The sequence below is a fragment of the Strigops habroptila genome, chromosome 8 (genome assembly GCF_004027225.2).
Source record: "Strigops habroptila isolate Jane chromosome 8, bStrHab1.2.pri, whole genome shotgun sequence".
NCBI lineage: Eukaryota > Metazoa > Chordata > Aves > Psittaciformes > Psittacidae > Strigops > Strigops habroptila.
The window spans coordinates 24,749,437-24,772,323 of NC_044284.2; the positions used below are offsets into that span (position 1 = coordinate 24,749,437).

The 22,887-nt window shown below is 40.8% G+C and overlaps 1 protein-coding gene across 5 annotated transcripts in view; it reads left to right on the forward strand.

Moving 5' to 3' along the window:
* Positions 1–22,887, forward strand: part of MED12L (mediator complex subunit 12L) — a 152,601-nt gene that overhangs the window by 111,327 nt on the left and 18,387 nt on the right. For 3 of the 5 annotated variants that reach the window (XM_030495049.2, XM_030495051.2, XM_030495052.2), the window contains 18 exons: positions 42–269; positions 2,760–2,901; positions 3,757–3,877; positions 4,591–4,692; positions 6,358–6,471; positions 8,842–9,041; positions 9,605–9,793; positions 10,700–10,774; positions 10,891–11,081; positions 11,408–11,569; positions 13,950–14,061; positions 15,206–15,295; positions 16,909–17,018; positions 17,522–17,657; positions 18,170–18,331; positions 19,811–20,173; positions 21,200–21,356; positions 22,521–22,738. In XM_030495049.2, coding sequence (XP_030350909.1) covers positions 42–269; positions 2,760–2,901; positions 3,757–3,877; positions 4,591–4,692; positions 6,358–6,471; positions 8,842–9,041; positions 9,605–9,793; positions 10,700–10,774; positions 10,891–11,081; positions 11,408–11,569; positions 13,950–14,061; positions 15,206–15,295; positions 16,909–17,018; positions 17,522–17,657; positions 18,170–18,331; positions 19,811–20,173; positions 21,200–21,356; positions 22,521–22,738 — 2,872 coding nt within the window. The remainder of the gene's footprint in view (positions 1–41; positions 270–2,759; positions 2,902–3,756; positions 3,878–4,590; positions 4,693–6,357; positions 6,472–8,841; positions 9,042–9,604; positions 9,794–10,699; positions 10,775–10,890; positions 11,082–11,407; positions 11,570–13,949; positions 14,062–15,205; positions 15,296–16,908; positions 17,019–17,521; positions 17,658–18,169; positions 18,332–19,810; positions 20,174–21,199; positions 21,357–22,520; positions 22,739–22,887) is intronic. The other 2 variants (XM_030495050.2, XM_030495053.2) reach the window with 2 other exon arrangements.

The following is a 22,887-nucleotide window of genomic DNA, read 5'->3' on the forward strand; positions in this document are numbered from 1 at the left end:
AAGTACTCTTTTTGGCAACTCTCTCTTCTTTTGGTCCTCAGTAGTGCCTGTTCTAAGGTGAAGCAAACGATATACAGCAATGTTCAGCCTTCAAATTCCAATTTACTGTGGGATCCAGAGTTCATGCTAGATTTTATCGAGAATCCTTCCGCTCACAGCATTAACTACTCAATGCTGGGCAAGATCCTGAGTGATAACGCTGCCAACCGGTACAGCTTTGTCTGCAATGCGCTAATGAACGTGTGCATGGGGCACCAAGATGCGGGAAGGTAAGGCAAAACCATGCCGGATTTAGAACTGGATGGATTTTTAGAAGGTGTAGATGAGGTTTCCTCTCACCTTTCTGTTTTGTGTCTCTTTGACAATTGTTTTAATTCGTTATTCTTTCAGGTTGCTGAAAATTTATTGTTTTCTCTAAGTTATTTCAGTAAATCAACCTGCACATTTTAACAGAAGGGAGTAACAAGTAGAAAGTACTCACTGTGAGGCAGTTAATAAGTTTTTCATATGAGCAGTTGGGCTGTTTCAGGCAAAACAGCTCAGCACAATCTTTGCTCATGAGAAGCCTGTAAATGAGGGAAGGTTCTGCATTAGATCACTTCCTTCTCCTGATGCAATCAGTGTTTCGTTTATTAAATGTGTAATTTACTACTTATGGATTTCATCTTCATATGCAGTATTAGGAGTTTTATTGGCTAGAAGCTACTAGAGGTATAAGAGCTGCCTGTTACATTCTGAGAGTAGCTGGGGCCTTGTGGTACACAGTTCAAGTCGATCCCCTATGATTAGAATTTAGGATGAGACCTGCACTTCCACAGCACTGCTGGGAGCAGTTTTCTTCCAACATCAGCAGGTGCTGGCTCCTGCCACTGCCAAGTGGAGCTTTGGTCTGATCCAGCATATCGCTTCTTGGATCTGAAGTCTATGTTAGATCTTTTTAGATGATCTCAAGATTCAGACAGGAAGTATAGTGAAGAATCCTTGCAGTAAAACAATATCAGTGTCAGGTTTTACACTGACAGTATGTTTCTTTCATAATTCAGGTGGTGTTCTCTCAGTTGATTCCTCCTTGCAGCGTATAAGCACATAAACTCAGCCTTCCTGTGCAAATGAAGCATTGCAGTGCTGAAACTGTTCTACCCTGGTTTTCCATTCTGCAGTCTGTGATGCAGGGTGAAACAGACACTAATTTTGCATCTGGCCTTTATACCCTGCCTCCAGCACCAGTATTGCTTTTACATAACTTAGTGTTCTGTTCTGATCCTGTTCCAATTTTTATTAAAAAATTCCTGGTCTTGATAGTTAGGCTTTGGTGCAGCAGTAGCTAATGGCCATTTTTAAGGTTGCTGACAGATCACAAAACTCAAGGAAATTGTGGATTTTTTTTTCTTTTCTGATTGATTCCTGCCTAAAGTGTGTGCAGTTCTGGTATCCTTCTCTCTGTTCCCAGTATAAAGCCATCTCTAAAATGTCCAGAACAGGTCCAGAGGAGGCCACAGAAATATTTAGAGGACTGGAGCAACTTTCCTGTGAAGAGAGGCCGAGAGAGTTGGGCTTGTTCAGCCTGGAGAAGAGAAGGCTCCAGGGAGATCTTCTTGCAGCCTTTCAATATATAAAGGGGGCTTATGAGGTAGAGAAGGACTTTTTATGAGGGACTCTAGGAATAGGACAAGGTGTAATGGGTTTAAACTGAAAGAGGGGGGATTTAGATTAGATAGTAGGAAGAAACTCTTTTCTATGAAGGTGGTGAGGCACTGGAATGTGTTGCCAGAGAAGCTGTGGCTCGCCATCCCTGGCAGTATTCAAGGCTAGGTTGGACGGGGCTTTCAGCAATCTGGTCTAGTGGAAGGTGTCCCTGCCTATAGCAGGGGGGTTGGAACTAAGCTTTAAGGTCCCTTCCAACCCAAACTGTTCTGTAATTCTATGAAATGTGGGGCATCCTTGGCTGAGCAGAGCAGCTGAGAGGAAGCAGTTTTGTAAGAACAACAAAGGGGAACATCTAAATGTGGCCAAACGAGTTTCACTGTGCAACAGAGAAAAAATAACTTGCACTGGCATGAGTCAACTCTGCTCTGTTTTTTTAAAATGTTACATAACTCTGAATCATACACCGAATCACACATCACACAGTACGCGATCTGTGAAGTAAAATTCATCAATGCCAGTTGATTCTGTGACTCTCCTTCCTCCCGAATAGTAGTGCTGGCCTGGCATAGGGCGGGAGGGCTCCTGCAATGGGATGTCTGTCACTGCTGACCTGGGTGCTGGGAGATGTGCACCACTTTCCCGGTGGGATGGAGCTGTATGAAAGGGGATGAAGCTGCTGTGCATGTGGCAGCACTGAGGGAAGGCTGGAGTGTGTCCCTGTAGCAGGCCATCTGCTGTGCTGGGCTGCAGGCAGCGAGGGTTTGGGTGTTCCATCCCTCTTCCTCGGCAGCTCACAACCAGCAGAGAAACTGGTGGGAACACAGGGTATACCGAGTAGGGTTTGCACGAATGAAGGCTGTGTGCTACTGTAGATTGGATGGCTGCAGGCAATGGGGTACAAGTCACATATTGATTTTTTTTCCCCCAGATGCTTCAATTGTCCATAACTGAATAACAATAGATTATATGTACAGTAGCATAATCACATTTAGGCATAAAACCCCACTTTAAGTGAGGAAACACAACTTCTTCTGCACTGATCTGCTTTGACCTAATTATTTATTGTTTATGAAATATCTTGCTCTTGTATTAGTTTTACTCTTCTTCCCTAGGATTAATGACATAGCAAACCTCTGCGCAGAGCTGACAGCGTGCTGCACGGTTCTTAGCTCAGAGTGGTTAGGGGTTGTAAAAGCTCTTTGCTGCTCTTCAAATCACGTCTGGGGTTTCAACGATCTGCTCTGCAGTGTAGATGTAAGTTCAATATCTTCTGAAGTACCTGTTAAACCTATTTACGTAAGCTGCACGTAAGGGTGTAGTAAGGTTTCCATTCAATACAAAAGATGGAGCACAAATTTGATCCTGTATCCATTTGAGTTTTCAAGGCTTTTAACGAGATTCCTGATTGATTGGTTTTTATTCTTTCCTACATCTTCAGGGTTAATGTAGAATTTAGGCAGTGCTTGGAGTTTCCTCTTTGTAAATTTTTTCTTTTCTTTATTACAGAATGATACAGAATATCAGAGGTACTCTTTAAAAGGAGCAGGCATGTCTGTATACTTTTCTAAAATGCTGAGAGATGTGTAAATAACTATCTCTATTTTATTTTAAAGACCTGCTTTGGTGTTGGCTCTTAGATTGTAGAAGGGGTGGTATACTTTTGCTGTTCCTTCCTCACATGGTGTAGCTTGCTGTAGTCCTGTTAAAGTCAGCAGGATTACGGTTACTTATGTTATCCAATATCTGATTCAATATATTTATCTATAGTTTGATTACATACTGATTACAGATTGAAGCTGTGTATATTTGGGACATATTCTTGTCCTGAAGCTAAGGAATGAGTATCGATGTTACCAGATTTTATACAATGATAAAATTTTCTCAAGTTTTTATAAAGGTAATGCTTTTTATTTCACAATTTGTGATATTTGAAGTAGGTATTTGTTAAAATGAAGTTAAAAACGATCAGTATTTGCCATAAAATATTTGGGAAATGCATTAAAATTAGAGACAAATACTTATGTGTAAACATTTTAATGTTTATCCTTAATAGTTGTGGCAGTGGTGTGTGCACTGTTACGTGAACCCTTGCAATGTTTTTCCTTCCAGGTGAGTGACCTGTCATTTCACGATTCCCTGGCCACTTTCATTGCTATACTGATTGCCCGGCAGTGCTTTTCTCTGGAAGATGTAGTTCAGCATGTTGCGCTGCCTTCTCTTCTTGCAGCTGGTAAGAAAATACTAAGAGGAAAAACTCAAGAAGTCTTAAGTTCTTCATTTTAAGAAGTCTCCATTGACTGAATCAGTAGTGTGTTCTGAACTGCGTTCTTGTATGGAATGCCACCTATTGTGTGTTTCAGCATGTGTGTCCCTGCAGCTCCCAAAAGGAGCAATTCCAAGCTAGATCAGAGAACCCGTGTGTGACAAGTGGTATCAGAGTCGCTGGCAGCACACTGTCCCCTTATGTTACGCATCTTCACCTTCTGCTCACAACTGTTTTCTGCTCTATGCTATATGCTCAAATGTCAGCCAGATCTACTCAGGTTGCGCATCTCCTTCTGGCATCGGTCTGCCTGATACCGCTTTTTCTCTCTAACCTCACTGTCCTTGCCTGCAGCCCTGGAGTATTCTAGCTGTGGTCCTCTTTGTTGGCCACTTTACATGTTTCTTTTCACTTACTGCTTAGATTTGTGTTTCTTATTTCTGCTTTGACTGTCAAAAGCCATTTTAACCATGCATTATTTTCTGCCATATTTAGGTCTCTTGCTTACCAAAAATCATACTATTCTTTCCTGGCTTTTAATCACTCAAGGCTGTAAATGTTGGTGAAATTTTTGTATTCCCATTTAAAACGGGGCTATGAGGTAGGACATTTCCAGGCCTGCCACTGGGACTTGCAAGGTCCTGTGCAGATGCTTTATGTCCACATCCCATTTTCCATAGCCTGTGGAGATCCAGATGCTGAGCCTGGGGCGAGGATGACCTGTCGGCTGCTCCTGCACCTCTTCAGGACACCCCAGGTTTGCTTCTTTCCCCAGGGAACAGGTAAGTTCCTTGCTGTGTAGTCCTTTCATTTCAGAAAGCAAACCCAGATGGGTTTTGATGGCTCATGTGTGAAAATATCCATAGTGCAAATACAAATGATAGCCTCTTTAAAATTACAGATGTTTCACTAGTGAAAAGTTGATATGTGCTATTCTTATTTGTTTAGGAAATGTTTTGTATGCATGTAAAACTACAGAAATTTTCTGAAACTTATTCTTTATCAACATTAGGCCACCAAGGGGCCTAATTACATCTTAAAAAGAAAATTAAGTTTTAACATAGCATCTGTGTACACTTCAGCAAAGAGGAATACGTTTAGAAGAATTGTTCTATTCTGGTAGTTCTCATTTTGTTTTGGAACTTCACTGAAACCATCATGTGAGCCTGGGAGCTATTAATACTGGTTTTGTGCCAGTGCTGCTGTTGGCAATGGTAGTAGCTACCACAGTCTCCACCGTCCTTCATACTAAATACTCTTAGGGCAGTGGTGTGTCATCCTGCAGTGATCTGGAAACCAAACATCACACAGTTTGGTAGCCTTGCATGTAGACTGAAACTAAATGTGATTTTTGAATAGGGTGTAATAACAGCATCTAGTCCAACAGAAGAAACATGAGGAAATTAGTTCTCAGGGTATATTAATGTAGTTCTTTTTATTTTTAAATTTGAATATTCTGTGGTCTGACCTGTGTGTGTTTGCCACAGACCAAAAGGGAAAGGAGAAGGGCACCTAAAAACTAAAAGGAAACAAGCCTGGAAATAACTTGTGTTTTGACTGAAAGGTATTTCAGCAAATATGATGACAAGACTATTTATATGGGAAAATTAAATTGAAAAAAAAAAATAAAATAAAATCAGCTCTTCAATGGTGTCAAGTTCTTCCATCTAAAAGTAATACTAATTTCTTTTTTGGCCAGAAATCAATGAGCTTTTTTTGAATATTTGGGCAAAATAAGAGCCATGAAGAATACTGTCTGAGTAACAGAGATATGTTACATGGTCCCAGGCCTCCCAAGAAATAAAAGTGGATTTGAACGGATAGGAAAAATGATGTCTGAACTCTAGGAAGTAGTACAAATCAAACAAAATGTGACCACGTTACAGTCTTCTCTTACATGTGGCTCAGTTAACCACCCTCAGAAAGGTGGATTCATTCTCCCTCCCTCCTTCCCTTCCTCTCTCCCTCTCTCCCTGTCTTTCTGTGTTTTTATCTTCAAGTTAGAAAAAGCACTCACTGGCTTCTTCTGGAGTCTGCTTCTGAGCTGCAGAATTAGGCTTAACTGCGACAGACATTAATCAATTTTACCTCATTTGTTATGAAGACTAGGTGAGGGAAGTAATTTCCTAAATCTGTGAAGTCAAAACCAAAATACATGTCAGTGTCTCGTGGTTAAATTCACTGTTTACATGGACACAGTGAAAGACAAGATCCTTTTTCTATTTAAATGATCATAGCTTATTTTGATATTAATACATCATAACCACGCATCCCAGTTGATTTTAATGACTTACCTGTTGGTCTTCACTTTCAATTCCAGCAAATTAAGTTCTTCATTCAGTTGTTGTACTTCTATAGCCATTCTAGATGAAAGGGATTTTATACACAGGAAATTTCAGTTGGTAAACAACTACTGTTTTCTACAAGATTTACTCTTCTTTCCATAGGCAAATTATTTCCTGGAATTCGTTCTTCTTGTGATCGTCACCTCTTGGCTGCTGCTCACAACAGTATAGAAGTGGGAGCTGTGTTTGCAGTCTTGAAAGCAATTTTAATGCTTGGTAAGATTATACAGAGTCATGTGTAATGTTTTTGTTCTAGTGTTTGGGTAAAAAAGAGATTGTGCCGGTTCACTTTCCTGGGAGTGCTCCTGGGAAAGGAAAATCCTGATGACAAGAGACAGATGTGTTTGCTGTCTGTGCTTTTGTAGCATGTAAGTAGCGTTTCCCCAGAAGGTCAAGAGACAAAATTTTTCTCTGGTGAGTCAGCCCCAGCTGATGAGGCTTTAAGCAGATGTGACTTTTTCACATTTTGACCCCTACCCCCGCCACCAAGTCCCAGTACATTTCAAACTCAGACGAGTCCCTCTCAAATATAGAGAGGAAATGTGATCTCAGATCACTTTTCCCACCTTTTTCTGTGTCTTACCACAAATCACGTGTCTGTCATTGTGGAAATTGTGAAAGAATCACTGCTAAGCAACTCTCCACTAATGATGAATGTGTTGTTTTTCCAAACGAATGCCTTAGAGCTTTGGTTTAGCTTAAGTTCAGTTAAAGCTTGTAACCTATGGTGATGTGTATTTTTGGAGTTAAGTAAATGTCCAGTTAACCAAGTAAGATCTTCCAGATGTGGACATACCCACAGAGGTGAACCTCCCTAGAGTGCCATTATTGTATTTTCTGTTGGCCAGTGTCTCAGAACTGTCTCAAAACTGCTTGATCCTTAACGATGTGGCTATATTGGGAAAGGTGTTAAAGGCATAGCTATCTGGGATGGACTGGTGGAGTTGAGAGTGAGTTTGAAATACATTTATGGCTGTAATTGATGTTCTTTTGCTATTCAGAGTGCTGAGATTTGCTGGCTTTCTTCATTAATGGTGTGTGGTGTGAATATGTGGTGTTTCATCTCTGTGCAGAAACGTCGTTTGGATAGTGTCTGGTGCAGGGTGGTATGAAGGAACTTTCAGGCACGCAGTTTATTTGTGCCTATACTGCAGCACATCTCCTTCTATACCAAAAATGTTATATTTGGAAATGTATTATTTGTCTGCCAGGTTCTTCCTTCTTGTCCTTCAAGGGTACAGATTTGGGCTTGATATGATTCTGCTCACAAGCTCATAAGATGTTGAATGGGGGGTGTGGACAGGCTGTTTGCTGCTGCTCTCTGTTCACGTGTGTTGGGCACAGGCTCCCATCAGCTCATTTCCCATGCTCTTTGCAATGAACTTGTCCTAACCTTTGGGTTCTTTGAGGCTTGATGTGTCTGATCTACCAGTCATTGGGTCAGTGATATAGAGGTTTTTGGATTTGCCTGGGTTTGTGGGAAGAAAGATTATAACTCTCACCTCTCAGGATATGTACTGCTGTTCTGCTATTGGAAAAATAATTTCTACTCTGTCTCACAGTGACAACACTGTTCATTCAGTCTCTCCCCTGTCTGTAAGGAGCTGATTCCTTGTGCTGCTCTGTGTGTGTGTGAATAAGTGACTGAAGCAAGCCATTTAGCCTTGTCATGTCATATTAGCTGTTGATCTGAGGTGTTTTCTGAGGGATGACTGTCATATGTGGTGCATCAGTTAAGATCCATGGGACTTTCTGCTGACTTCAAACGTTAGGCTATGTTATGCAGGCTGCTGGATGGCCTCGCAGGCTCTGGGGTATGATTATGTGCAGTGGTTTGTGTTGTTTTCCCACTACTACATACTGTCGTTGCATCTTTTTCCTTGACCAAGGTTCCAGGCCCATAAACATGTAAAACAGTAACTGCTACAATTCTGATTTTTTTTTTATTTTTTATTTTTGCATTGTGTCTGAAGTGTGTTTCCTTGTCTCTGGTCAGCCCTGTTGGCTTCAGGTAGATGGTGATTGTACCGCTGTGCCAGTGCCTTGTGGGGAGGAGGAGGGGCTCACCAGTGTTGGCCAGGCTCCCTCAGCGTGCTCTACCCTTCTCCATTCCCAGGAAGATCAGTCTGTCTTGTCAGGAAGTTCATAGGAAGGTGCGCTAAGGGGCCACTGGTCAAAATTTGTCTCTTGATCTATGGAGTGATAATAAATCAAAGTAAGACTTGGGAAAGGGACACCTGAGAAGAGTGAGTAACCCAACTCTTCATTATCTGCCAAAGCAGTTTCATACACTCACATACCTTTTCTTGTTGAGCACGTTGTGGCTTTACTTGTGTTTGATTTGTATAAACCTTTTTCTACTTCTGAAATATACATTACAAAGATGTTATGCAAAATGAAGCAAGTGGAGAATACTTTGACCATGGTGATTTTCAGAGTCCATTAGTGCTGCCCTTTTACTGTGGCTGCCTCACTCCTGCTTTACCCCTCAGCTGGCCTGTCCCTCCAGAGACATGCCCTGGCAGGTAAGTGGTCTGGGGGCATGGGTAGAAGTTCACCCTCTGCTTCTGTGCTTCTGCTGTGCAGGTGATGCCGAAATTGGCAGCAACAATGTCAACTCCTTGAAGAGTGAAGATTTCCATATGAAAGGCTTGTTAGATGAACTCAGTGAGGATGAAGTCTGGGGTTCTTCTCACGCTTTGAAAGCATGTGGAAAAGCTGTTTCCATAGAAACTGCTAGTTTAAGCGAGTATGCTAGATATGTGCTAAGAACAATTTGTCAGCAGGTAATCTCTAAAAGTACTCATCTGTCTTCATTTGGAGAAACAATGCTATTTTATTTGAAAAGTGTATCATGTATTTTGGTGCAAAATAATTGTTGAAGTATTTCAGTATTTGAGTTCTGTTTGGGTTTCCTCATTTGGAAAATTTATACATGGAGTAGTATGTTATTGGGGGGAAGAAATTGCTGTAGTTATTAGCATCTCCCTGCACTCTATGAGAACTCTAAAAAACCACTAGGTTTTTTTCCTACCTGAATCTCAAAGGCTTTGAGCAGACAAGAGGACCACACCGTCAGCTGTCTGCTCAAGTGCTTTTGCATTAGCATTTGCTTTATTGCAAAGTTGCTTTCAGAATATAAAATAAATTCATTTTGGAAAAAAACTGTTAACAATCTTATACTTTCAGGAGGTACTGAATGACAGAAGGCATTTATAATCTCACATGTTGCATGAACCGTAGTTCACTTCAAGTTTTGCAGATGGAAAAATCACTTTTCTGTTTGGCTTACCAAAAGTTAATATTGTCTTGAAACTATGTTGTGGACCTGTTATCTGATTACTTACAGGAATGGGTTGGAGAACACTGTTTAAAAGAACCTGAGAGGCTGTGCACAGACAAAGATCTTATTTTGGATCCCGTTCTTTCAAACAAACAAGCACAGAAACTGCTTCAACTTATCTGTTATCCTCATGGTATTAAAGAATGCACCGAGGGTGACAACCCTCAGAGGCAGCATATCAAGTGCATACTTCAGGTAACGCAATGGGGAAAAGGAAGAAAAACTACCTGTGATGCACTGACTCTTAACCTGTCATTCACCAGCACCACCAATTGACACTGATTTGCCGTTTCTGGTGCAATCAAGCATTAGATTCTTCTTTAAAGGTTGCACATGCTCAGGATTCCCACTGTGTGGGAAACATAGTGTGACTTCTGGTGTCTCATTATGTCTGATTCCACAGTCATGGAAGAAACAAGCATGCAGCATGATCATTGTTGCTGTTCACCGTTGTCAGTTATTAGGAAGCCACTGTAAAGGGAGCCGCTTTTAGGATTGCCTAGGTTGAGATGCCTGCGGTCTCAGTAGGCTTCTGTAACACAACCGTGGTGAAAGGCACTCCTGCCCCACGGGAAAGGCTTAGATGCCTTCATGGACAGTCTTAAACTGGTCCTTTCTTCAAATTCAGCTGCACTAGGGACACTTAATTTCTTAAACTATAAAGACCAAGTACTTTTCTTGGATTTTTCTTTGAATAGACCTGCAAAGAATCAGATTGGCAATTGTGCTAAATGCAAACATGTCCTCTAGGATGGCAGTGCCATTGAGTAATGTAATCACTAATGAAAGAGCGAATTACATTTTCCATATTCACACTTAAGTAAACTCAGAGTTTGCAGAGAGTGAGATTTTTATTCAGAAAAGTTGTGTGGTCAAAAGTATCAAGTAATGATATTAGCTGCAAAGATGTGAAAGTTAATGTACATTCTTTAATAGGTCTGATATTTTTAGATGTCATTAGACTATTAAAAAGGGTAGTAATTGTGATGATCTGTTTACAAGATGAGGTTTTGCATGTACCATGTTCAATTATGAGATTTATTTTTTTTCTTCAGACCTGAAGTGTTGATGTTTGTATTTGTAATGTTAATTCTTACCCAGAACTTAGATCAGTGGACTCTCCGGCAGTCTTGGTTGGAGCTGCAACTAATGATCAAACAGTGCATGAAGGAGCCTGTGAGTATTTGTTTTCAAACTTTCAAATATTTAATGCAAAAAAGTATGTTAAATTTTAACGTAGTCCATGAGCAAACATACCATGAATGTGCTAGTTTACTTATGTTTTACTGTAGGGTTCTGGGTCTGTGGCTGAAATGAACAGCTTGTTGGATAATATTGCAAAGGCGACAATAGAGGTGTTTCAGCAATCCGCTGATCTAAACAATAACTCTTCTAACTCTGGTATAGGCCTCTTCAATCCAAACTCTGTTGGAAATGCTGACACAAGTAATACAAGACAGAATGGTAAAAAGACATTCCTAAGGTATTTTTTGTAGCACCTTTTTAATTATTTTAGCCAACATGATGCTTAATTATGTGTAGATTGCCTAGACTTTTTTGCACTTGAAAAGGGAGTGTACAGAAATGAGTTACCTGAAGGTTACTTCTGTTTACTTTTGTTTAACAGTAAATATAGTTGCTATTCTTGAACTTTCTGGAAACCAGAAATTGTGACTGCTCAGTCCACGCTAGTTACTCCAGATGCATTGTGCCAACAGTTTTATTAAAGCAGTTCGGTCTTGTAACAGCTAATACTCTTTGCAAAAGTACATGGATATTTTGGCTGAAGTAAGTTTGTTCTCCTTCTAGTTCCTCTGAACGGCGAGGAGTGTGGCTGGTGGCTCCCTTGATTGCAAAACTGCCTACCTCAGTTCAAGGTAGGGTCTTGAAAGCTGCAGGAGAGGAGCTGGAGAAAGGTCAGCATTTGGGGTCATCTTCTAAGAAGGAGAGAGATAGACAGAAACAAAAAAGGTACGACCTTGGGAAATCCCTATACGCAGAGCTGAAAGGTAGTTCTGAAGGAGGGGTATACTGAGGGCTGGATTTTGGCTTCACCAAACCTCATTGCTTCACTTTTGTGAAGCAAAAAGTTGTCAACCCCAAACAGGGTTCAGGTTTCATTTAGTTTGAAGAAATATCATTGGTATCAGAGGACAAAATGTGAAAGCTTTGTAGCACATCTTCCAGTGGCTATTCCGCACCTTGGTGTTGGGAAAAGTTAGACATTTAAGATAATGTCTAACTCTTCTCTTGTTGTCTCTTCCTTTCCATGTCAGTAGGCCACTTTCCTTGCCATTAAGATCCCATAATTGTCATAAGATGTCATCTAATTCCTGTTGGAAATTAAGCTTAAGCTTAAGCACATGAGAATTTTAATGACTTAGTGATTATTGATTTTTCTTTAGTCAAATATTCTTCCACAGTGCCTATAATTTTTGTACTTCCTTAGAATTATGATAGAAATTACATTCAATACTATACACAAGGTCTCTTAGCTTCAAATACCAACTATCTTTCTTGTTGTGAAACTCTTCCAAAGTTCAAGAAAACAAACGACTTCTTGAAAACCACTTGTTGAAAACAAACTTTACTACTCCATGAGTGACAAAACCAGTGATACTGTGGGAAAGTATGAAATCTTATGTTACATATTGTCGTGGTTTAAACCCAGCTGGTGACTAAGTACCACTTGCTCACTAACCCTTTTCCTCCCACAGCTCTCTGGGCAAGATGGGGAGAATTGAAAGAATGTAAAATGTGCGGGTTGAGATAACAACAGTTTAGTAGTTGAAATAAACTAAAATATAGTGATAATAGAAATAATACAAAAAACCCCCTACAATACTGATAATAATAATAGGGAACAAACAAAAAAAGAATAATTCAGAAACGCATGTTATGCACAGTACAATTGCTCACCACCTGCTGACTAACACCCATCTCAACCCAAGCAGTGATTGGTCCCTTCTGGATAACTCCCCCCAGTTTATATACTGGGCATGACATGCTGCGGTATGGAATAACCCTTTGGTTAGTTTGTCCTGGCTTCCCCTGGGCTTCTTGCGCCCTTCCTTGCTCTCACAGAGCATGAGAGACTAAAAAGTCCTTGGTCAGGGTAAGTGCTACTTAGCAACAACTAAAACATCAGTTTGTTATCAGCGTTGTTCTCAGACTAAAGTCAAAACACAGCACTGCATCAGCTACTAGGAAGAAAACTAACTCTGTTCCAGCTGAAACCAGGACGCATATATAAAAACTCTTTTTTCATACTCTGCTTTATGTAGTAGGGATAGCAGTTGCAATAATAACTGTCTTGCAAACTGTAAATTTTTCTTATGGAAATTAATGAGAAAATGAAGAGGTGTTCCTACCATGTTGTTCCTGAAATCTGAAATATTGCTCTTTAACATGACTTTTTGAAAATGCAGACTTTCTGTTTTTCACCTTTTATTGCACCTTGGGATTTTGCCATTCCTTTATACTAATTGTCACCTAAATTGTTGAAGTCAAGTTAAATTCCAAATGAAAAAAACTGTTAAAATGAGTACTTGTAATCCATACACACGTGGATGTGTGCATATGTATTTATATTGTGTTTATGGATGCATGGAATTTTCAAGGAGCTTATATACCTAAAACTGCAAAAATCATTGCACGAGCTGTTACTCAAATCCCTTTGCTGACCTTTTAAACTTCTCTTCTGCTTCACATGTACTTTCAAACTAATCTTTGTGTATTTCTTTCAGTTTGTCTTAATTTTATGTTATAATGGATACACATTAATATAATAAAAAAAAATATTGAATGCCCTTGCATTGGTATGGCATTGCTCCTACAACCAGCTAAAGCTGCGTCTCAGTTTACCTGCACTAAGCCTGTGATAGAATTTTAGTGCAGTTTAGGTAGGCAGCTGTCACTAATCAGTGCTTGCATGGGAAACTTACTTGGGATTCACGTCAGACCACTAACATGGGTTAGAAACTTTAGCTGCCTAATCTCCACTAAAATTGTATCCCCAGTTAATTAAAATAGTCTTAAAACAACATGGTCTGATTCTGAGTCAGGCCTTCAAGTGTCCATGTAACTCTTGGTCATTCCGTGCCCTGAGCTAGGTGGGTTCTCAGTAATGACATGCGTAATATGTGCATTTACACTGGCTGGTGCTGTGCCCACTTATGTACGTGATCTTTTAATTCGCCTGGCAAGGCTTTAATTTACTAAAACAGAAACAGACTTAGATGCAGGCAGTGCCACTTCAAGGAAAAAAAGTAGACAAAACAAGGAAGGGAGCAAGGATGAGAAGTATCAAAATAACTTTACTAATTGACTTCTGTGTTTGCCTCTCTTAAAGCATGTCTCTCTTGAGTCAGCAACCTTTCCTTTCATTGGTACTTACTTGCCTTAAGGGGCAGGATGAGCAACGGGAAGGGCTTCTAACATCACTGCAGAATCAAGTTAATCAGGTAAAACAAGCACATAACCATGAGCACCCTTTGTGAGATGTTTCATGTGTCATCATTTTTATGAGTATACGATGGTGTAAATCCAGGAAAATTACAATGCAATGCTATGCCAAAAGGAACAGTCCAAGGAAAGAAGAATGGGGAGGTGTTTGTTCCTTTTAGAGAGTGAATACGTCTATTTTAGTTACAGAGAAATATAATGAACTTGAGTCTGATTTCAGTTGTTTCCAGGAAAAACAGTAACTGATGTTTGTCCCGAAAGGAACAGTCTTCTCAGTCTCTAGCTGATCAAAAAGGTTTTCATAAGTTTGAGATTTTCCTTGTTTAGGAAAATCCTTCGTCTTCTCCAGCTGGTACAGATTTAGAGTTCTTTGTATTTTAAAAAACCAATATTGCTAGTCCCAGACTGGCCTCTTGCCTACAGCTTTTCCGTTGGATCACTTGTGCTTCCTCACAACTTCTGCTGATTCTGCTCTGAACTTCCTGCTCTCATGTGGTTCATGCTCTGGCCTACAATAGCTCCTTAAGACGGTCTTTAAAATGAATGTATACAGTGCCCAGTATAGTGGGTGCATGTTTCCTTTTCTCTGTCTTTAGTTTCTATGAATTACTGTGACAGTGAAAATTGATGCCTGTAGGGCCATTTTTTTCTCGTATTGCCTCTCAGCTCAGGTCTAGGCTGGAGCTATGTTGCAGCCTGGACCTGAGCTGAGAGGCAATAGGAGTTCATTCTTTGAGGTTTTTTTCCCCTGGTGTCACTGCCACTTGGGCTTTTTTTTGTTGTATGGGTTCTGCCCTGAAATGCAGCTGGACCCTGAGGCTATGGTCATTTCTCATGGAGATCCTGTTGGGAAGCTGTATCCAGTGCAAGAGCTCTATTTGCTTACCTGTGGTGAACAGTTAACCAGGGTATTTGAAACAATATTTTTAATAAATGCATAACTAACACAATTGATAGCATAGTATCAACTCTTTACATTTCCCCTCCACTAGTGAGCTTAATCTGCTCTAAGCCTTAAACAGGCACAAGGATAAAATGGTTAATAATCTTTTGTGATTCATTACAGGTAATGGTCACAAATACTTAATGGAAGAACATTCCTTTACAGCGGTAAAACAACCTTAATCAAATGCTTTTTCTTAGATCCTTAGCAACTGGAGGGAAGAACGGTACCAGGATGATGTTAAAGCTAGGCAAATGATGCATGAAGCCCTACAACTTCGTCTTAACTTGGTAAGAAAAACTTCTGTGGTTATCCTGATATTATAAAAAGATGTAACAGCTACTCTGGAGCAGGTGGTAAGGAGTGGGAAGGTACCATGTCAGGGTGCCGCATGGGCCGAGGCTTCCTAAGAGCTTGCAGCTGAGGAGTCCTGCAGCTCCCAGCCTGGGCATTAGGCGCCTCTACTGGGATGGGGATGTGCTGAGGCCACACCAGGACATCAGCCCACAGTGGGGGCTCAGGATCAGGCCCGGTGAGGGGAGCCAGGGTCAGATGCAGCCCTGGCATGGGCAGGCAGGGCCATGGGGACAGGCTCAGGCTCCCAGCTGGGGGCTCCTGGGCCAGGGGTGGGATTAGCCCCAGGTGGGGCTGGACAGGGACAGCAAGGGCTGTTAGTACCTCTCTGCCCTGACTCAAGGGTGTCTCTGCTCCATTGGTGGTTGTCTCTATTCTTTCTGTCTCTCTTGTTTCAGCTGATGCCTCCTGACCATAATGTTTGGACATTAATCATATAAAATGAATGGGAATGGCACCCTATACCTTATTTGTGCCTTTATTTTTGTGGTGCTTTCTTCATTTCAGTGTCCCTGGAACCTCAGAAATCCATCGTCTTTTTGTGGATGTTCCAGGCTGTTGCCCACTGATGTTTTATCCCCACGTAACAAGCAAGGATTTTATGGAACTGGGCAGTCCATATAGTTGAGACTTTCAGACCTCCCAGGGAATGTAACATTTGGCTATTTAACTTACCTTAACTTACAGGCAATTTCAGTTGCTGCTACTTGGATACACGTATTAACTTAGTTTCCATTGAGTTCTCCAGTGTCCCAATATCTCTTGTAAACCTGTGTACCAGAGGTCAGAACCACCACAGCTTGTTTAGCACGGTACAGTAGGATTGCAGAGGCCAAATAAGGGAGCACCATGGTAGGAGTAACACTGCAGTGTTGTTCTCTTCATGTGTCTTTGTCAGCTGCTTAGATGCAGCTGTGCGACTAGAGGGGTGACCATAGCCTTTGCACTGCTCCTGGTTCAGGTCAGGGAGACTTGAGCCAGCTGTGACCAGCTTTGGGATCACTGTGGCTGCACTTAAAGTAAAGCATAAAATGGCTCCTTCTCAAAGCCAAGACATATTTTACAGTATGCTAGTAGCAATAGTGAAATATTGTTCATAGGGTAAAATACATCTTTCAGCAATTTTCATTTTCAATCAATGCTATATTTTTCTTCAGATCTGTTTTCTCTTTGCACTGGACATTATTGTCTAATTTTGGGGTGTGGGAAAGTGATAACTACAAAGTTTTAATTTGACACTTTTTCAGTTCTGAGAATTTTTTTCACTGACTTAAATTTGTTGCATCAAACATGAAAGTGAAGATACAAAACTGAAGGAGAAGTGTAATAATATTCTGCTTTTCTACAGCTCCTTAGGAGAAGCTTTTTGCTGGGAGCATGGGGTGGGGAGGAAACATTATTTGAAGTCAGCACTTCAAGATGACATTCAACACACAAGAACTTTGTGGGACTGGAAGGAAGTTTTATTCATAATTAATCCATTTGATAAGGGAAGCGTGCCTCTGTGAGATACATGCAGAGCCTTGCTATCTGCTGTGTTCCTTTGCAGGTAGGTGGCATGTTTGACACTGTGCAGAGGAGTACCCAGTGGACCACGGACTGGGCACTTCTGCTCCTCCAGATAATCACTTCAGGAACTGTTGATTTGCAGACCAACAAGTATGTCTGCACTATTTAAACAAGCTAATTCATGTCCTTAGTGCTTTTAAGTTTATATAGCGTGTACGTTATTGTTATGTTTTTCTTACTATTACCCTCCTACTGCTTGAGCGCAATTTCCGTGTTCAGTGCTGGTCTTGGTTGGGGAAGCACCTCTGGTTTGGAAAGCACTGGAGCCACTATTTACACTCTTCCTTAACAAGCACATACCTGAGTGGTTCCCTAAGTTGGAGCCTGTAATTCCCAATGGCTGACTGTTAGTAGTTTGTGCTGTTTGTAGCTCTAAGCAGGGGTTTACGGTAAGATTTGTGTGTGTCTTGACAATCCACCTGAATGTACATGCTGGGGCTTAAGCATGCAAGCTGAGGTGTGTGTCTGTGCAGAAAGCTCTGAAAAACCCAGCTTGTCTGAAGGGCTGCGCTTGTGGCCTTTGCTGTGAGTATCTGCCCCTGGATCTCTTGGCAATCAGTAGTTCTCAGGGTAATACTTGTTTTTACTCCCAGCGAACTGTTCACAACCGTGCTCGATATGCTGGGTGTCCTCATCAACGGGACACTTGCCTCGGACTTGTCGAATGCTTCCCAAGGAGGGCCTGAAGAAAACAAAAGGGCTTACATGAATTTAGTGAAAAAATTAAAAGTAAGTGTTATGTCTTGTCATTTTCAGCATTTCTTTTGAAGTGCATTCTGTGCTTGTTTTAGTCCTGTCACCTCTAGTGTCTGGGAAGGCCTCTTGGAAAAAGAGGAGAGATTGAAACAGCCTAAGTGATAACAAGGGTAAAAAGAAGAAAATCAGCATACAGGAATGTGGGGCTGAGAAGATAGACTTCAAGTATTTTCTTCATATTAAATTAAAATTGGGGACCCTGAAAGATGTTTAGTTACTCTTATTCGTGTTTGAGACGCTAAATTTGTGTTACACATTTTCTATGTTCTGTATAAACAAGAGATGGAGAGATAACTTACATTCTAAAAAAAAACCCAAAACCCAACAAAAAAACCAAAAAACTTTGCAAAGCCACTTGTTAAGATTTAACAGAAGTACAAGGAAGTGACTCATCTAGAAACTGGACATTTTCTAATAGCGAAAGCAGTGTAATGTTTCTCTTTCCCCTGCTCCTTGTTTGATTGATCGATGTATTTATTCTCTAGAAAGAGCTGGGAGACAAGCGGTCGGAAAGCATTGACAAGGTTCGCCAGCTGCTCCCTTTGCCGAAGCAGACATGTGATATTATCACTTGTGAGCCAATGGGATCCTTGATAGACACCAAGGGGAACAAAATTGCAGGATTTGACTCCATTGATAAGAAACAGGCAAGAGTAAATGTTTGCTTTCATCTCAGTTTTTCCATGCTTTTTGAAGCGTAGGAAATTCAAGCAAACAGGTACAGCTTGGACAGTACGTGTGTCTATATGCAATAGCATGAAAGCATTGCACTTCTGCTGTAATTCAGCTTTCTGGGGCACTCTCAGTCATTACTAAACCTTCAGCCACAGCAATGCAGTCTCTTTTGAAAAAACAGGCAGGCATTCTATGAGGTTGGTGCCAAAAGTGAGGAAAACCTGGCCTGTTGAATAGTACCTTTAAAAAAAGTTGCAAATGACAGACCATTTTTAGAATCAAATACATTTCTGTTCCAAATATTCTTGCACAGTTTTTGTTTGCATGATCCATGTGAAAATCCTCAGGGAGAGTGAAACCAGGAGTGGGTTTAGAGGCACGTGGAGAGTTGTTACACCACAGCCGAAGGGGTTTGAGCAGCCTCTTGTGACTGGGACCATGCACCAGCATCACCACCCCTGCAGCAGAACTGGAAGCATCCCATCCCACTCTCCCTGACAACTCACTGCAGAGTCTTGGAGCTTTAGATAGATGATGTGCATCTTTAATGGAAACAGTTTTATGCCACTCGTACAAATTCAAGAGTTTGGGTAACCTTTCACTTTCTGATTTGTTTAAACTTCAGTCGTCACATTTGCTGCATGCCCACCCTCGTTATATATGCAGGGTACACCATCAGTTTGCAACTGCTAATGGGATGAGTGTTCACATAAGCTTGCTCAATCGCCCAGTTCTGCGATACAGGGTCTTGACTGATCATGCCAACTCCACAAAAATTTCCAAAAAGGAAATTACATTTGACTTGGAGTTGAACAGCAGCAGCTCTTAAAAAAAAGTATTTGTTTTCCAAGCACAATCCTACCTTTGAGAGCTCGTTTGACCTGGGAACCTTTTGACCTGTTATCTGCTGGGAGGAAGATGGAGGGTGATTGATCCTGCTTACGAAAGACAGAGGGGAAAAAAAAAAGTGTATTAGTTGTTTTGGATTTATTTGGAATACAAAGGGATGCATGACTTTTAAAGTGAATTTATTTACAAGAGAAGAATAGACCTTAGGGTAGAGCTTTTTATTTTGCAGACTGAGTAGGCATTTTTTGGTGATAGAGTACTTAGGCTTTCTTCCCTTATTTGACTGTGTAAACTTTTAGCCAGGATATTCTCAGAGTAGTAATTTTTGATAGATATCAAAATTTGATAATAAAAGATATCAAATAGATAGACTTCTCATTCAAAATATGATAATGGAATTTGAGATTTTTAGCATAGCTATAAGCAAATGGTACTATAATGGCAGCCTTGGGTAAAGGTTAAAATCTCACCAGTATGCGTTTGGTACATTTTGTGGAGGAAGAAAACCCTTACTGGATTTTTCTGACTCAAATGATACAGAAAGCATCTGCTCTAGTGTTCAACTTTCTTAAAATACAAACTTCACTTTTATTCTAAAACAGGGTCTTCAAGTTTCAACAAAACAAAAGGTGTCCTCTTGGGATTTATTTGAAGGTCACAAAAATCCTGCTCCTCTCTCCTGGGCATGGTTTGGTACAGTTCGTGTCGACAGGAAAGTGATCAAATATGAGGAGCAGCAGCATCTCCTCCTGTACCACATGCACACCAAACCCAAGCCACGGAGTTACTACCTCGAGCCCTTACCCCTTCCTCCAGAGGAGGAGGAGGAAGAGCCCACCACACCTGTGTCTCAGGAACCAGAAAGAAAGTCAGGAGAGTTCTCTGATCAGGGAAAACATGCCACGGATGACGAAAAGAAGACAAAGAGCAGGAAGCGAAAGTCAAAGTCAAGCTCAAGGGCTGATGTAAGTAGTTGGTGCCCCATACAAAACTTGAAATATCTCACTGAAGCATCTGATGTTGCATGGTGCTGTCCTAGCTGCCTTCAAAAATTGCTCTGCACCCAAAGGAGAGGGTCCTAATAAAGGGAGCGAAGGGACATGGTCAGGAGGAAGGTGGATTTCTAGCAAATATAGCTTAGGGTAGAGGTGTAATATGCTTAGGACCTTATGTGCTGTGTAAAATATGCTGGACTGGATCTTACTAAATATAATTCAGCTTCTGTATATGCTTTCATTTGGTGTAAAGTACAGCTGTTATTGTTTGTATCCACTTCTAAAATTCCTCCTGTTCAAATTACATTGAGAGCAAACATGTTGGTTTAAACCCATGTCCCATGCAAATGTAAGCAGGTTTGAAAGAGGTTCTTTCACATAGATGAACTGGTTTACTTTGCGGTTTGTTCTGGCTTCTGAGATGCTTTCCCTTTTAGTTTTTATTGGGTTTTGAGGTGTGGGTTTCTAAGCTGAAGAATCATTAGAGCAAGGGTTTGAAAAAGATCCCTGACACCACCCAAATAATAATGTGCATTTCCAGAAGCAGCATTCTGTGCAATTACGTCCTCTTCACACTGTTGCCAGCATAGTCATACACATTCTAGATGTGATAGTGTTCTGTCAGCATCCAGCTGGTTTGTCTACATGTTGCATTTTCAGTAGCTATAATTTTAAGATCATTTTCTCGCCTTTTTGATGTTTCAGTTAAGTTCTTCCTGTAATTTCTATGCTGATACAGTAAGCAGTCCTTGTGCTATACCTAATTATAGCCTGCAGAAAATACTTGCTAAAAAGGTAAAAATGGATGGTGTGTGCGTGAAGTTTTTCATGTTAATTACCTGTGGGCAGCCTGAGACTTAATCTGGTTTTTACATCATTGCAAACGACAATGGGAACTGTCTCTGTCCTTTAATAATTTAGTAGGAAAATTGGCATTATTTATGAGTTAGTAAGATATGAATGTCAGTAACATTCACTTTTGCTATATATTTTAAGGAATATCCACAGAACAACTTATACAGAGTGCCTCCCACTTACTCCCCAGTCTCCTCTCAAGTGATGCATCCTCCTCAGCCTGCCTTGTGGGGTTACAGTATCATGGGCCAGCCACAGCAGCCAGGTTTCTTTGTGCAGAACCAGCCCCTCCCACCAGGTATGGGTAAGCTTTGAATTCACAAACGTGTGGCTTTATTACTTTGTGTGTGTGACAAAAGTTGACTTCTTATAATCATGTTTTGTCTCTGACTTTCCCTGAAGCAGCCTGTGTCTGCTGAGGCCATTTATTTCATTCCTTAGTTAGCCCTTTTATTTTAGGGCTTTCAATTATCAGTTGTAGGTCTGTCTTTATTAAGCTATTAAACTTTTTTGGTAGATAAGCAAAAACGACCTACTATGGTGATAGTATAAGAAAACCGGTAGAAGTTCAGTGAGGAGTCAAATAAGAGAGGCATGATTGAAAGGAAAAAATGACCTTTGGGTTATTTCTTCTTTGATTCATACCAAGAGCCATGGGGGCTAATTTATCATCTACTAGATGGAATAAATAAATCCATGGGCTCACATTTCTTTCAACATTTGTGCTTGTGATATGTGCTTAATTTTTTGTGGGATTGTTTTGTTTCTTCTAGTTAATATGCATACAGTTTAACATAGGTATTTTACTTTCTCTAGGGGGCAGCAGTTTATGATGTTTTGAGAGATCCTGTTGTGTCCTTGTCCGATAGTATGCAGGAGAATTTTAGAAGTTTAGTTCCAATTATAAATGTTAACTATTTTTTCTGAAGCTCCAAGTACAACTAGATCTGTATTTTAAGTGTGTAAAAGTCTTCAGAATATACCAGACTGTGGCTAAAAAGTTTAAGGAGATGCTGATATTGAAACCAAACATACAGGATCACCTTTGTAAGTCTGACATATAGATACATGATTTTTATCAAATAGCATGGAGTGCATAAATTACTACCATCTCATTATAAAATTGGTGTGACATAATAAGCTGCTCATACCATGCTTTTGATCTGACATGCAACTTTTGTTCATCAGTAGTAGTCACACGTTTTATGTGACATAGAACATGCAACAGCCTTTTCACTTTTCTCTCTCATTTACAAGTGACAGTCTTCAAAGTTATTTTGCTTGTTTCATTTTTCAGGCCAGTAATCTGGTTTAATCTAGTTCACTGTCTGCCTTTACAGAGATAAGTTTACCATCTTTATTGTAGTGCTAACCAAATAGGAGCTGATGAATAAGCAGTGATCTGTACCAACAACACTCTCACGGAAGGCAGAGAACACATTTGTGTTTTGGGTGGTTTTAGGTGGTTCCAGGCTGGATCCGACAGGCTCCTTTGTTCCAACTAACACGAAGCAAGCCCTGTCGAACATGCTGCAGCGGCGCTCTGGCACCATGATGCAGCCCCCCTCTATCCATGCAATCACGCCTCAGCAGCAGTTGCTCCAGATGAAACTCCTGCAGCAAGAGCAGCAGCAGCAGCGGCTCCTCAGGCAGCAAGCACAGTCACGGTCTCTCCAACAGGTTTGTCCAAACACCTAACTCTGAAGAACAACACAGTGTTTCTGCCTTCCATCGGGGCTGCTTGCTCTGCATAGGCTTACAGAGCAGGGAGCCAGCTGGTATTGAAAATTGCAGTAATTCCCCAAATATTGCTTAACCAGGGCCATCTG